This window comes from Rhinichthys klamathensis, unplaced genomic scaffold (assembly GCF_029890125.1).
Source record: "Rhinichthys klamathensis goyatoka isolate OS25496 unplaced genomic scaffold, OSU_Roscu_1.1 h1tg000672l_1, whole genome shotgun sequence".
NCBI classification, from domain to species: Eukaryota; Metazoa; Chordata; class Actinopteri; order Cypriniformes; family Leuciscidae; genus Rhinichthys; species Rhinichthys klamathensis.
The window spans coordinates 265,037-280,402 of NW_026607107.1; the positions used below are offsets into that span (position 1 = coordinate 265,037).

General features: G+C 39.4%; 1 protein-coding gene across 1 annotated transcript in view; it reads right to left on the reverse strand.

Moving 5' to 3' along the window:
- Positions 1-15,166, reverse strand: part of tmc8 (transmembrane channel-like 8) — a 40,714-nt gene extending 25,548 nt beyond the window's left edge. The window contains exons 1-11 of the mRNA XM_056241783.1: positions 15,058-15,166; positions 13,672-13,888; positions 12,375-12,523; positions 11,874-12,002; positions 10,238-10,284; positions 9,648-9,787; positions 7,490-7,637; positions 6,949-7,100; positions 6,340-6,525; positions 5,879-5,954; positions 5,693-5,805 (exon numbers count right to left, since the gene is read on the reverse strand). Coding sequence (XP_056097758.1) covers positions 5,693-5,805; positions 5,879-5,954; positions 6,340-6,525; positions 6,949-7,100; positions 7,490-7,637; positions 9,648-9,787; positions 10,238-10,284; positions 11,874-12,002; positions 12,375-12,523; positions 13,672-13,888; positions 15,058-15,109 — 1,409 coding nt within the window. The 5' untranslated portion in view covers positions 15,110-15,166. The remainder of the gene's footprint in view (positions 1-5,692; positions 5,806-5,878; positions 5,955-6,339; positions 6,526-6,948; positions 7,101-7,489; positions 7,638-9,647; positions 9,788-10,237; positions 10,285-11,873; positions 12,003-12,374; positions 12,524-13,671; positions 13,889-15,057) is intronic.
- Positions 15,167-15,366: the final 200 nt, after the last annotated feature.

The following is a 15,366-nucleotide window of genomic DNA, read 5'->3' on the forward strand; positions in this document are numbered from 1 at the left end:
TCATAAAACCTTTGCGTTACAAGAAACTTTGTGTTCGCTCATAAAGCCTTTGCGTTACAAGAAACTTTGTGTTCGCTCATAAAACCTTGGCGTTACGAGAAACTTTGCGTTCGCTCATAAAACCTTTGCGTTACGAGAAACTTTGCGTTCGCTCTTAAAACCTTTGCGTTACAAGAAACTTTGTGTTCGCTCATAAAACCTTTGCGTTACGAGTAGGGTTGGGTACCGAAACTCGGTGCCAATAGGGAACCGGTTCCGACGTAAACGGTAGTAACCAGACCGAATAAGAACGAAAATTTCGGTGCCTGATTTCGGTGCCTAACTTCATTATGCACACACGCACGCACACACACACACACAAGGTCTCTCGCTCTCTCCCTCTCCGCCGTGCGTGTGCTACACAGTTTGGAGCACAGTTTCCTCTTCCTCGCATGCGCGCTCTTTCTCGCAAGGTTTGGCTGCATTTCACGTGTAAAATTACGCGTCAGAACGTCCTCTGGGTGTGCCGATAGTCTGAATCCCATATAGAATCAAGCCAATTCATTGGCTGATGGCGCGGGCGCCGCATCGACGCACTTACGTCGTCATATGTTGGCGCGCGCGCGCCATCTGCTCCTCTGATTTCTCTGCCGAAAAAGGAAGCTGGTCGGCAGCGCGAGGAGCTTGGCGGCGTCCCGTTCCCTTTTGAGAGATATGTTACACCAGTAACCAGAGATGTTCTCTTTCATAGGTTCACTCAACGCTGCGTAGCTAAGAAGCAGTGGATTTGTAGGCTGCCGTATCACGTGCCGTTTGAACTGACGCGCTACAGCGATCTGTCACATTTCAAAGAGCCAAAACGTTATTTATTGTGTGAATCTCGTAAACATATTGACAGAATCTGACAGCTGTGGATTTGTTCCATATCAAAAGTAACCTTCTCTGTCTTGTCTGTCGGTGTCAGTGTCCTCTTTGTCTGCGATTTTTCTGTGTGAAAAGGGTCATTTGCGTGAGTCTCACGGTCAATGCGTGAGAGTTGGCAGCTCTGCCTGCTAGTAATCTCTATTAATCTCCAGTATTATTACATTGTTTGATACAATATTGTTTCATTTGATATTATGTAAATATTAATTTTTATTTTATATTGGTTTTATTATTACCATATGCTACTTGTATTTATATGGTTTAAAGATTTAAGTTAATATTGTGTCCAGTTTGGCCCTGTAAATTAAAGGGTATTATTTTTTGATAAAGTGTGTGCGGTTTCATTTTCTTAAGTACCGATTTAAGAACCGTTTAAGCACCGGAACCGTTTAAAAAATACCGAGTAGGTACTGGTATCGGATAAAACTCAAACGATACCCAACCCTAGTTACGAGAAACTTTGCGTTCGCTCATAAAACCTTTGCGTTACGAGAAACTTTGCGTTCGCTCTTAAAACCTTTGCGTTACAAGAAACTTTGTGTTCGCACATAAAACCTTTGCGTTACGAGAAACTTTGCGTTCGCTCATAAAACCTTGGCGTTACGAGAAACTTTGCGTTCGCTCATAAAACCTTTGCGTTACAAGAAACTTTGCGTTCGCTCTTAAAACCTTTGCGTTACAAGAAACTTTGCGTTCGCTCATAAAACCTTTGCGTTACGAGAAACTTTGCGTTCGCTCATTAAACCTTTGCGTTACGAGAAACTTTGCGTTCGCTCATAAAACCTTTGCGTTACAAGAAACTTTGCGTTCGCTCTTAAAACCTTTGCGTTACGAGAAACTTTGCGTTCGCTCATAAAACCTTTGCGTTACAAGAAACTTTGCGTTCGCTCATAAAGCCTTTGCGTTACAAGAAACTTTGTGTTCGCTCATAAAACCTTTGCGTTACGAGAAACTTTGCGTTCGCTCTTAAAACCTTTGCGTTACGAGAAACTTTGCGTTCGCTCATAAAACCTTTGCGTTACAAGAAACTTTGCGTTCGCTCATAAAACCTTTGCGTTACGAGAAACTTTGCGTTCGCTCATAAAACCTTTGCGTTACGAGAAACTTTGTGTTCGCTCTTAAAACCTTTGCGTTACAAGAAACTTTGCGTTCGCTCATAAAACCTTTGCGTTACAAGAAACTTTGCGTTCGCTCTTAAAACCTTGGCGTTACGAGAAACTTTGCGTTCGCTCATTAAACCTTTGCGTTACGAGAAACTTTGCGTTCGCTCATAAAACCTTTGCGTTACAAGAAACTTTGCGTTCGCTCTAAAAACCTTGGCGTTACGAGAAACTTTGCGTTCGCTCATAAAACCTTTGCGTTACAAGAAACTTTGTGTTCGCTCATAAAGCCTTTGCGTTACAAGAAACTTTGTGTTCGCTCATAAAACCTTGGCGTTACGAGAAACTTTGCGTTCGCTCATAAAACCTTTGCGTTACGAGAAACTTTGCGTTCGCTCTTAAAACCTTTGCGTTACAAGAAACTTTGTGTTCGCTCATAAAACCTTTGCGTTACGAGAAACTTTGCGTTCGCTCATAAAACCTTTGCGTTACGAGAAACTTTGCGTTCGCTCTTAAAACCTTTGCGTTACAAGAAACTTTGTGTTCGCTCATAAAACCTTTGCGTTACGAGAAACTTTGCGTTCGCTCATAAAACCTTGGCGTTACGAGAAACTTTGCGTTCGCTCATAAAACCTTTGCGTTACAAGAAACTTTGCATTCGCTCTTAAAACCTTGGCGTTACGAGAAACTTTGCGTTCGCTCATTAAACCTTTGCGTTACGAGAAACTTTGCGTTCGCTCATAAAACCTTTGCGTTACAAGAAACTTTGCGTTCGCTCATAAAACCTTTGCGTTACGAGAAACTTTGCGTTCGCTCATAAAACCTTTGCGTTACAAGAAACTTTGTGTTCGCTCATAAAACCTTTGCGTTACAAGAAACTTTGCGTTCGCTCATAAAGCCTTTGCGTTACAAGAAACTTTGTGTTCGCTCATAAAACCTTTGCGTTACAAGAAACTTTGCGTTCGCTCTTAAAACCTTTGCGTTACGAGAAACTTTGCGTTCGCTCTTAAAACCTTTGCGTTACGAGAAACTTTGCGTTCGCTCATAAAACCTTTGCGTTACAAGAAACTTTGTGTTCGCTCATAAAACCTTTGCGTTACAAGAAACTTTGCGTTCGCTCATAAAGCCTTTGCGTTACAAGAAACTTTGTGTTCGCTCATAAAACCTTTGCGTTACAAGAAACTTTGCGTTCGCTCTTAAAACCTTTGCGTTACGAGAAACTTTGCGTTCGCTCTTAAAACCTTTGCGTTACGAGAAACTTTGCGTTCGCTCTTAAAACCTTTGCGTTACGAGAAACTTTGTGTTCGCTCATAAAACCTTTGCGTTACAAGAAACTTTGTGTTCGCTCATAAAGCCTTTGCGTTACAAGAAACTTTGTGTTCGCTCATAAAACCTTTGCGTTACAAGAAACTTTGCGTTCGCTCTTAAAACCTTTGCGTTACGAGAAACTTTGCGTTCGCTCTTAAAACCTTTGCGTTACGAGAAACTTTGCGTTCGCTCATAAAACCTTTGCGTTACAAGAAACTTTGTGTTCGCTCATAAAGCCTTTGCGTTACAAGAAACTTTGTGTTCGCTCATAAAACCTTTGCGTTACGAGAAACTTTGCGTTCGCTCTTAAAACCTTTGCGTTACGAGAAACTTTGCGTTCGCTCTTAAAACCTTTGCGTTACGAGAAACTTTGCGTTCGCTCAATAAACCTTTGCGTTACGAGAAACTTTGCGTTCGCTCATAAAACCTTTGCGTTACAAGAAACTTTGCGTTCGCTCTAAAAACCTTGGCGTTACGAGAAACTTTGCGTTCGCTCATAAAACCTTTGCGTTACAAGAAACTTTGTGTTCGCTCATAAAGCCTTTGCGTTACAAGAAACTTTGTGTTCGCTCATAAAACCTTTGCGTTACGAGAAACTTTGCGTTCGCTCATAAAACCTTTGCGTTACGAGAAACTTTGCGTTCGCTCTTAAAACCTTTGCGTTACAAGAAACTTTGTGTTCGCTCATAAAACCTTTGCGTTACGAGAAACTTTGCGTTCGCTCATAAAACCTTGGCGTTACGAGAAACTTTGCGTTCGCTCATAAAACCTTTGCGTTACAAGAAACTTTGCGTTCGCTCTTAAAACCTTGGCGTTACGAGAAACTTTGCGTTCGCTCATTAAACCTTTGCGTTACGAGAAACTTTGCGTTCGCTCATAAAACCTTTGCGTTACAAGAAACTTTGCGTTCGCTCATAAAACCTTTGCGTTACGAGAAACTTTGCGTTCGCTCATAAAACCTTTGCGTTACAAGAAACTTTGTGTTCGCTCATAAAGCCTTTGCGTTACAAGAAACTTTGTGTTCGCTCATAAAACCTTTGCGTTACAAGAAACTTTGTGTTCGCTCATAAAACCTTTGCGTTACGAGAAACTTTGCGTTCGCTCTTAAAACCTTTGCGTTACGAGAAACTTTGCGTTCGCTCTTAAAACCTTTGCGTTACGAGAAACTTTGCGTTCGCTCTTAAAACCTTTGCGTTACGAGAAACTTTGCGTTCGCTCATAAAACCTTTGCGTTACAAGAAACTTTGTGTTCGCTCATAAAGCCTTTGCGTTACAAGAAACTTTGTGTTCGCTCATAAAACCTTTGCGTTACGAGAAACTTTGCGTTCGCTCTTAAAACCTTTGCGTTACGAGAAACTTTGCGTTCGCTCTTAAAACCTTTGCGTTACAAGAAACTTTGCGTTCGCTCTTAAAACCTTTGCGTTACGAGAAACTTTGTGTTCGCTCATAAAACCTTGGCGTTACGAGAAACTTTGCGTTCGCTCTTAAAACCTTTGCGTTAAAAGAAACTTTGCGTTCGCTCTTAAAACCTTTGCGTTACGAGAAACTTTGTGTTCGCTCATAAAACCTTGGCGTTACGAGAAACTTTGCGTTCGCTCTTAAAACCTTGGCGTTACGAGAAACTTTGCGTTCGCTCTTAAAACCTTTGCCTCAGATACAGGATTATTCGTTCGCTTTAACAAGCAGGTTGTTCATTACCACGGCAACCGCTTGCGTGTCATGCTGAATGCGATTGTCGTGTTTAAAAAGTAATACATAATAGACGGAAAGATGCAGATAACCATACATTATTTCTATTCGTTACGATATTTCATTTACCCCCGAAAATATCATGTTAACAACAACACTTTAGAAAACGTACTTCCTTTGTGGATCCTCTTGATCTGCTTTCTCCATGTGTCTTTGACTAATCTCAGTGTCTCAGTCTCACGCACGCTGCACGCGAGTTAACCATGTTCGACACATGTAACTGGGAGTGGGGCCGTCCACACTGTTTTATCCATTGTATGGACCGCGCACGTTGTGTTTTCGGCTTTTGAAACGGAAAGAACACAACTCCTCCAGACAATCTCTCGGGATATCTAGTGTCCGATTTACAAATGCCGTGGGCGCACCGCTTTACCATCTTGCTTGGAGTCAATGTTTGACGGACCTGCTCACATAGTAACGGTTGCTATGATGTGTGATTGGACAATAGCCATTTTGGGGGAGGGGCCTGCGAACGGTCAATTACAAAAAGATAATAATTTGTGTCTTACGAGCATTAACCGACATCCGTGAACAAGCGAATGTGTTAAATTATTGAAATGCTTACTAATAGTATTAACCTGAGGGGTAAATATTTTAGCTAAACCGGGTTCAATGAAGTTTAAGTAACTCACGTTCTTGGGTAAGCCACAAAAAACGCATTGAAGAAACACTCCAGGAAGTTGAAGACGGTGAGTTTGTACATCTCCTTCCCGAACGCGTTCTCTCCGCAGGGTTCTCTGCAAATCTGAGCAAAAAGAATTCAAAAGTCCCCATCATGGAATCTCATTGTTGTCTAGGAGAAACAACTGTGAACAAACCTGGTGTTCGGTTGGAGATCTTATGAGGAGGAAGAACAGATAGATGCCCAAAGACGCCAACTTCAGGAAAATACTCCTGTAATATTCACATGAGTTTAAGTCAAGGCCTATTTTGACACACATCGTTTCAAAGCAGCTTAACAGAATATCATGAGGTTATGTTTATAATATCTTAATATCTTCATGCCTTATAGTTGCATTTAGAAGATTAGAGCTGGACGATAGTATAGTTTACATTTTGCAATCACATAAACAATCAAACTGCATGTGAATATACTTTATGTATGCGGATAAAGTTGTACGAACCAATATATTCAGCTTCATATAAAGAGCAGGGCGATAATTTACATTTTGCAAATTGCAATTAAATAAAAAAAATCAAGTAGTTGAGATTGTGCTGTTTTTAATACTACAGGAACATGTAACACACACTAGAGGTCAAAGGGCATGACCTTTCTGACCTGATCAGGGTGAGGTTGAGCTGGATGGTGAGTGAATAATCTTCAAACTCTGAGACTTTACTGAAGATGTGCGGCAATATGTAGTTTATCGTCGCCATTGTGATTGGAGGAAGATACTCCAACATCAGAGACCAGTTAAGAACCTTATAGTGACAAGAGAGACAATCATTAGGAAACACAACTGAACTCACTTTCTTAAACATCCATTCTGCTTGAGTTTCTTCTGGGAACACGTCACAATATTCCTCATTATAATAATTCATACGCAGAATAAAGGGGCGGGGCCTGGTTGAGTTAGCCAGTAGTGTGTTAAACTGGCGGTTATGGAAAGGGGCGGGACATTCTCCAACACTCGAAGCGCTCGACCAATCACAACACACTGCTCCAGCCGACCAATCAGAGCACAGTGTGCTTTTCAGAAGGAGGGGCTTCATAGAGACAGGAAGTAAACAGAGCATTACTGACAGACTGGGAAGAGAGGAGCCGCAACAATGGAGAATATGAGGAAAATAATCAACATTCAAGCAGAATCTGCTCTAGTAGAGCCTGAAAACAACATCAAGACTATTCGTTTTACCTTTATACATGTACAGTACCTTCTCTTGTGACAGAACGATGCTGTAAAAGATCAGAGCGAATGCGCTTCCCAGAAGAACCAGCACAATGATGTTCAGAAAGACCCGCAGGAGGATGAGCCGAACCCAGAGTCTGAGCGATCGCCGCTGGACCCGCTCGTGAAACTTCTGCTCTTCTAGATCCATCTGGAGAAGAGGTCAGAGGTCATGCACACAATTCAATTCACATTTATTTGTATAGCGCTTTTCACAACACACATCATTTCAAAGCAGCTTTACTGAAAGTGTACGAGTCCACGTTACAATTATATTATCAGAGGAGACTGTCTAAGTTATGCATTTCAGAAATACATATACAAAATCACAGTTAGCGAAAAAAGGTATTAATTTAAACAATGTAATAATTTAATGCAGAAACAATGAGCTAATTAAACAAATGAATGCTTGTTTGTTAACAAATGATTATGCAATTTAGAAAAATGTTGCACAACCCGAATCCTGTTCCTGTATCTGAACCTCTTTATAAACTCTGAGTCTGACATGACAGATACGTGAAGCTCGTGTTGACCTTTCACCTTCAGTTCGTTTCTGATGAAGTTTTGTTTCAGTGTTGCTGCTTGCGAGTCCTGAATACTGAAATCCCACCCACAGAAAACCTTGTAGCTCAGGTTTGAACTGAGGCGGTTTCCAGTGAGCCACGAGTGTTTGTATCCCACAACCGTCCTGAAAGAGAGAATAGACATCAGTGTACAGAGACCCTAAGGGACACGGAGATGGACAAAATGATGAGGTCGGAGGAAACTTAGATTTAATTGCTTTTGCATTCAATCACAAAACCTTTGCATTCAGTTTTAAAAACTTTTGCATTCACTCAAACTTTTGCATTCAGTCTCAAAACTTTTCCATTCAGTCTCAAAACCAGGGGCGTCACTAGGATTTTCATTTTAGGGGGGGCTAAGCCCCCAATATTACTTTTTTTTTTTAAATTATAAAAAAAGGTAACACTTTAGTTTAGGATCTAAAGCTCACTATAAACCATTTTCATTACGATGCAAAGGCACGGTTTTATAATAACTGTGGTCCCAAATGTGAGGTAGGGCAAATATGGGGGTTCTGGGTCTCCCCGAAAAAATTTTGATTTCTCTGATCTACATATGTGCATTTTAAGATGTTCTGAAGGCCAAAAAACTTGGATAGTGGGCAGCTGATAATTTTTCTCTCCTCATCAGCATCACACTCTTTTTCTCTTTGTTTTTATCTCGCCCAGCTGAGCTTTGACTGATATAGGCTTTTCATTTTTGTCTGTCAGTGAAGAAAATAAACATAGGGTCAACTGATAGGTTGATTTTGCCTATGAATCATTTTCTCAGACGCGTTTATTTACTGAAAGCTACTAAAGGTAATTACGTTTATTAAATGCATTCACAATATGTAGGCTACACATTTATTATTGATCTAATGCCTAATACAGGGCCGTAGACAGGGCTTTAGTCACAGAGGTCCTAAATTTGAGGTTGGTAGGGGGTTCAAATTTTTTATTTCTCTGATATGTGCATTTCAAGACGTTTGAAGACCAAAAAAAAGGATAAGAAATAGCTTTAAAACCATGTCAGTGGGCAGATTATTTGTCAATACCTGCTCTCTTCTCATCTCCATCACTCTTTCTTTTTTCTCAGTCTCTTCATCCCTTTCTCTTCCCCTCCTAAAGCTGAGCTTTTTTAATTTACTAAAGGCTACAATTTGTATTATATTCTCAATATGTACACATTCATTATTAATCTTGTGCCTAACATGATGAAAACGGCTTTGTTAATGTTTCTTGTAAACTAATTATTACATTACATGAGTCACGTTACAGCCTATTTTCAGTTCAAAATGGCGAAATTAGACACAACTATATTAGTTTGCCTGATTATTTTTCGTCATTCGTTTAACATTTATGACATAAAAAAAGTAAAATATGAAATGTTAAGTTTAGCTACTTACATCTTATCTCGCACTTGACCGTACGCGTCGAGTCGCACTTTGATTTTATTGGTCATCTCAAATATTCTGACATTGACGAGCAGTGACAGACCAATGAGGCTCAGATGAACACACACACACACACACACACCCTGTGCTCTGTTTCTGACGTGCTCTCTGCTCGGCGCCGCTGCGGATTGAAGATGAAGAACGCGCTGAATCTGATTATAACAAGACTGAAGCGAACATGAATTTGTGTAGCCTACATTAATCACACATTTTTAGGGGGGCTAGGCAGAAGTTTAGGGCTGAAGCCCCCCAAAAAGGGCCTAGCGACGTCCCTGCTCAAAACTTTTGCATTCAGTCTCAAAACTTTTGCATTCACTCACAAACTTTTCCATTTGTTCACCAAACTTTTGCATTCTACCAAGAAACTTTGTTTGCTTAATATAATTTTTTTAATAATTTCACTCACAAAACTTTTGCATTCACTCACATATTAATGAATCCATTCACAACAATTAAAATGAGAAACACATGTACACGTGTGTTGCCAATATGAATGTTCCCAGTTCAATAGCTGTTCAGTTCTATGCACAGCATCTGCAAACTGAGAGACAATTAGACATGATGCTGTTGATTCAGTCTATGGTTATAGCGCCACTTAGCAGTCAAGAGCAGCAAATGCATGTTTCGGCTGAAATCTCAATCTGTGAGTTGCACTGAAGCAGGAACATTGGTCTAATAGCTCAGGGTGAATGATCTGACCTGCGGACCACCATGATGATGCTGAGAAAGAGGACAGAGATCATGCCAAGTAGAAAGAGGAGTGGAGTGTTTAAACAGGCCAAATCTAGAGACCCACGAGTGTAGAAACTATGAAACACTGGAGAGTTTTCAAGAACACCCTGGAAAACACAGAGAGAACCAGAACAGAAGAGAGAGAGAGAGAGAGAGAGAGAGAGAGAGAGAGCATGCAGAGTGTTGAAGACAGATGAAAAAACAAGACAGTGACCTTTTTTACATGCAAATAAACATAAATCTGACTGCCGTAAACCATTAAAACAATATCCTGGTTAACTGTAATCCCCATACATACATTTATATCTGTGCATGTACTATCAAAAACAATAGGCAGTTGTGAAATGTCAGGAAATAGAATAAAAACTGTTTTTACTACATTACAGAAAGGAAACATAACTCAATATAAAGGCAAATGCAGCATAACAAACCACATGACTTTTCTTTTCTGGTTACCGAGAGTGAGTTTTCATTTATGGTAAATGAGTTAATTAAATAAAATCTGAAAATGATGATCAGTGTGGAAATTAGAGAGTGATAATCATAAAATTACTTACTGATCCGACAAAAATGTCTTTATATCCAAAGATTTTTTTTGGATGGCCTAAAAAAAAAAGATTTCATATGACATAATAGGTCAGTTTTAGTGCATCAACTCTAAAGGCCTGTTCACACCAAAAATGATAACTGTAAATATTTCTATAATTATAACTACATTAGCATTCACACCAAGGACAAGATATATTTCTAAAAATCTAAAAAGATTAGCAAATTATACACAAACAATCATATTAACGGCACAAAGGAAAGATATCATTGGAATCACTTTCAGAACGATTTTTTCCAGCCGATGAACGATAAAAACACTGACAGCCAATCAGAATCCATCCTGCTTTAAAGAGCTCGAGCATTTAAAGGTGCAGTGAGCAATTTGTGAGAAACCGTTATTTGAAATCACCAAAACAAACACGCCCCTACCCGACAGGACCACACCCCTAACTGTATAGCCCCGCCCACAAATCCATGAACACACTATGCAACACAGGCCCCTCCCCCCTAATGCGTGGACACGCCCCTCACTGCTGATTGGCTATTGTGTGTTTTGGTGCTCGGTCTGTTCCATTTCAAACAGCGTTTCTCAGAAATCGCTTTCTGCACATTTAAAGCCGCAGACAACAAAACTGCACCGCGCTTATAATAAACAGAAAGATATTGTGCGCTGGTGTGGACGCTAATATAGTTATCTTTAGTTATTGGTGTGAACGAGCCTTAAAAGTGCGCTGCAGTTTTGTTGTCCGCCGCTTTAAATACTTGAGCTTTTAAAGCAGGATGGATTCCCATTGGCTGTCAATGTTTTTATCGTTCATCAGCTGAAAAAATTACCATTCTGAATGTGATTCCAACGATATCGTTCTGAATGTGCCGTTATCGTTATAGTTGTGATGTGAACTCTTTTATTGCAATATGCAATAATATGCAACGCTTTTTTAGCAACATGCAAAAATTGGCAACTTTTTTTATTGCAATATGCAAGAATATGCAAAAAAGATTGCAATATGCAATAATATGCAACATTTTTTATTGCAATAGGCAAGAATATGCAACGTTTTTTGCAATATGCAAAAATTGGCTACTTTTTTTATTCAATATGCAAGAATATGCTGAGGGATTTTGCCATATGCAAAAATTGGCAACTTTTTTTATTCAATATGCAAGAATATGCAACATTTTTTGCAATATGCAAAAATTGGCTACTTTTTTTATTCAATATGCAAGAATATGCTGAGGGATTTTGCCATATGCAAAAATTGGCTACTTTTTTTATTCAATATGCAAGAATATGCTGAGGGATTTTGCCATATGCAAAAATTGGCAACTTTTTTTATTCAATATGCAAGAATATGCAAAAAAAATTGCAATATGCAATAATATGCAACATTTTTTATTGCAATAGGCAATAATATGCAACGTTTTTTGCAATATGCAAAAATGGGCAACTTTTTTTATTCAATATGCAAGAATATTGCAATAAAAAAACCTAATTCAAAGGAAAAATAAGATTATTGGCAGATATCTTTCCTTGTTTTAAGCATAAACTCACTTAATTTTGATAAACTTTTCGGAAAACAAGCTTTAAAATCTGGAGTAGTTTTGCCTGTCCTCGGAGTGAACGGCCGGTCCTAGTGTTCGTACCTGAGTCCTGCCTGAACACCAGCGTTGGCGTCAGCACAGAGCCGGCGATGATCACGCAGTAAAGCAGGTTCAACCACAGCAAATACCGCAGAAACACAAAGTACGCCTTCACCCCGACACCAAACTGGCCTGTGGATCAGATGTAATTATGCTAATTTAACATTAATGTAGTAGTCTATTGGCTTGTTTAGCTGAGCCATTCATAGAACAAACAAAACAAACCCTGACAATTGCTAAAAGAACATATAGACACTTGATTATCTTATTTGAAAGATTTTACCCTTAATAAAAATATTGCAATATATTTGTAATATATATATATTTGTATATTTGTTTTTATGCATGTTTGGCATGGGTTTTTGGTTGCATTTACTCTGTTCTGACCACTAGGGGTCCCCGTGGATTATTTCGAAGCCTCGACACAATACGACACATTTGCTTCAACTGTTTCAGCGTTTCACGAAGCCTCGATCTGCACACCACTACATACTCGACACTCACCTTCGATCTTATGAATCGCGTGTCTCCATGGCAACAGTCCTGACAGGGCCCCGCCCACATGCTCCTTTAAGCGCCGCCTTGTGGTTTGCTGGCTCCGCCTCCACGAGTCCCAGTAGCCAATGCTGCGTCTCTGCACATGCTGCCTCTCTCTGATTGGCACAAACAAAACTGAAACTCTGAAACTGACCACTAGATGCCGATGCGTTTGTGGATAATTCACTCAATCCACTACTTAAAATACAACGTTTGAAGGCTCCCCAATATAGACTACGATATTTCTGTATTTATGCTGTAATTATGATAAAGCTGCTAACTTTTAACCTGGAGTACTGAACTATTACATAAAGCACAATTCATTTTGTGATTTCAAAAGTTTGAAGAACCGTGGGCTTCAGTTTACTTGCTAAAAAAGGTCTAAACAATCAGACGACAGATTGTGTGCAACAGGTTTTTCATGCAGTTTCGATCATGTTGATCATTTAGAGGCCTTTGAAATGTGCGTATCAAATATAATACAGTAGGCTTTGTGTTAAAGTCCCCCTGTAGTCAATCATTGTCTCCGTTAAAACTCATCTTTGATCACCAAAATGACATATTTAAAAGTTTTTTCCAATCTTCATGTCTTAAAATATCTTGAATGTAACTCGACACCCTTGCCTCGTTTAGTATGCGCGGCTCTATGAATATGCAGATGAGCCCCGCCTCCACTCACTCACTCAGCTCAGAGATCCACTGGTTGACGATCACACGTTGATCTGATTGGTTACAAGGTCGTTTGTGACGTCAGAAACACCAGCGATTTCAAACCGTGTTTTTGAGACTGTCTTTGGTTCACTGCAGTTTTAAGCAGAAAATACTCAGCAATGCTGTCGACTTATGAACTTACACATGGTGTGTCTTAAAGCGTATTAAAAACACCACATAGACACATAAACAACATTAAACGCTGGATTTACAGCACAAGGGGACTTTAATTAATTTAAATAATTTTAAGTCATCCTGCACTCGGTTAACTATAGACCTGATATAGTCCGGATATGAGTAACACACTTCTAGCCAAAATAACCTTGCATTTGGTTTCGTTTTTCCCAAAATAACTTGCGAGATGCATGATAAACAGATAAACGAGATGGTGTTTGGTTTAATTTCTTCACTTATTTCATTTCTTTGTTATCTAACTGATGACTAGTCTATTTTTGGGCGATGGTTTAGACGTCTATTACATTTTCACTGACAGCCCAAACTCTGCCTTGTGTTAGCCTGGACGTCTGCTGTGTCTGGACGCGATTCGACTCACCTGATGTCTCTCTTGCCCTGCAGACAGACAGGTCGAGCTCTGAGCGGGACACTGGGGTTCCAGGAGACTCTGGCCGTGCCGAGACCCTCGCCGGGATGCTGTGTGACGGCGTCTGCGTGCGGCCGTCGATGAGCCTGTGAGCTCGGCAACAGCCCGAATATCTCCGTCTGATAGTATTCACACGAGTCGCTGGACACATCCGAGCTGCAGCTCTCCTCTGTCGGACATCATTCATATCATCATAGGATCGTTAAAAAACAAAAACAGTTTTTCATTCAGAAATTGCTTGTAAATTTCATTAAAAAAATTGAACATTGAATTAAACGTGAAAGACTTCTTGTAAAACACTACAATAATCTTTGTTTTATTTACAACAATGCAAAAAATGTGTTTAAATTGCAATGAAATAAATGCTTAGTATTTTTGTCTTGTCTTGTTATTGCCATATGCAAGAATTGGCAACGTTTTTTATTGCAATATGCAAGAATATACTATGTTTTTATTGCAATATGCAAGAATTGGCAACGTTGTTATTGCAATATGCAAGAATAAGCAAAAAAAAATTATTGCAATATGCAAGAATTGGCAACGTTTTTGAAATATGCAAGAATATGCAACGTTTTTTTATTGCAATATGCAAGAATATACTATGTTCTTTATTGCAATATGCAATAATTAGCAACGTTTTTGCAATATGCAAGAATATGCAACGTTTTTTATTGCAATATCCAATGCTTTTTTATTGCAATATGCAAGAATAAGCAACATTTTTATTGCAATATGCAAGAATATACTATGTTTTTTTATTGCAATATGCAAGAATTGCCAACATTTTTTAAATTCAATATGCAAGAATATTGCAATAAAAAAACTAATTCAAAGGGAAAGCAAGATTATTGTCAGATATCTTTCCTTGTTTTAAGCATAAACTCACTTAATTTTGATAAACTTTTCAGTAAACAAGCCCTAAAATCTCAAGTAGTTTTGCTTGTCAAGTAAATGTATCTTGATTTATTAATGTTTAGATATTTCTGCTGGAAACAAGAATCGTTTTTAGGTTTTTTTTGGCAGTGAACTTTGAAAAATCATTGTTCACAGTTCACACACATGCATTCAGACACAAGAAGAACACTAAACATACTGTATTCTAATACTTCATGAAAGTTTTTTGTGTTTTAAAAGCTGTTTTGCTGTCGTCTGGCTATTAAAGCGAGTAAAAACAAAGAGGCGTGATGCATTTCTGCAAACAAACCACAGAAGAAGGAAGTCAAGTCTCTGTTGAAACTCTAAATCATCAGAGGAAACTGATGAATGATTCAAACAAAAAGCCATGATGTGATATATGATGTCCCTTGATCACTGTCACACACACACACACACACACACCTGATAGGAGTCTGTGGAAGTTTGCTGTCTTGTCTTCTCTGTCCATCATCATCCGTCAGTGTGTCGAGGCCCTCCACACACACACACACACACACACACACGAGCAGAAGACGGAAGACCTCGAGCGTGGAGCGAGTCTCTTCTCAGTGTGTTCTATGAGAGAGTCGGCAGGAAGTCATGTGATGAGCGAGTGGGTGTCGGGGAATCTTGAGTGACACAGAGGTTCAGAAGGATCAGGCCGGGTCAGTACAGACGTCTGGTGTGTTTCAGACACCTATCTACAGTTTGAGTGCATTTTACAGTTCATGA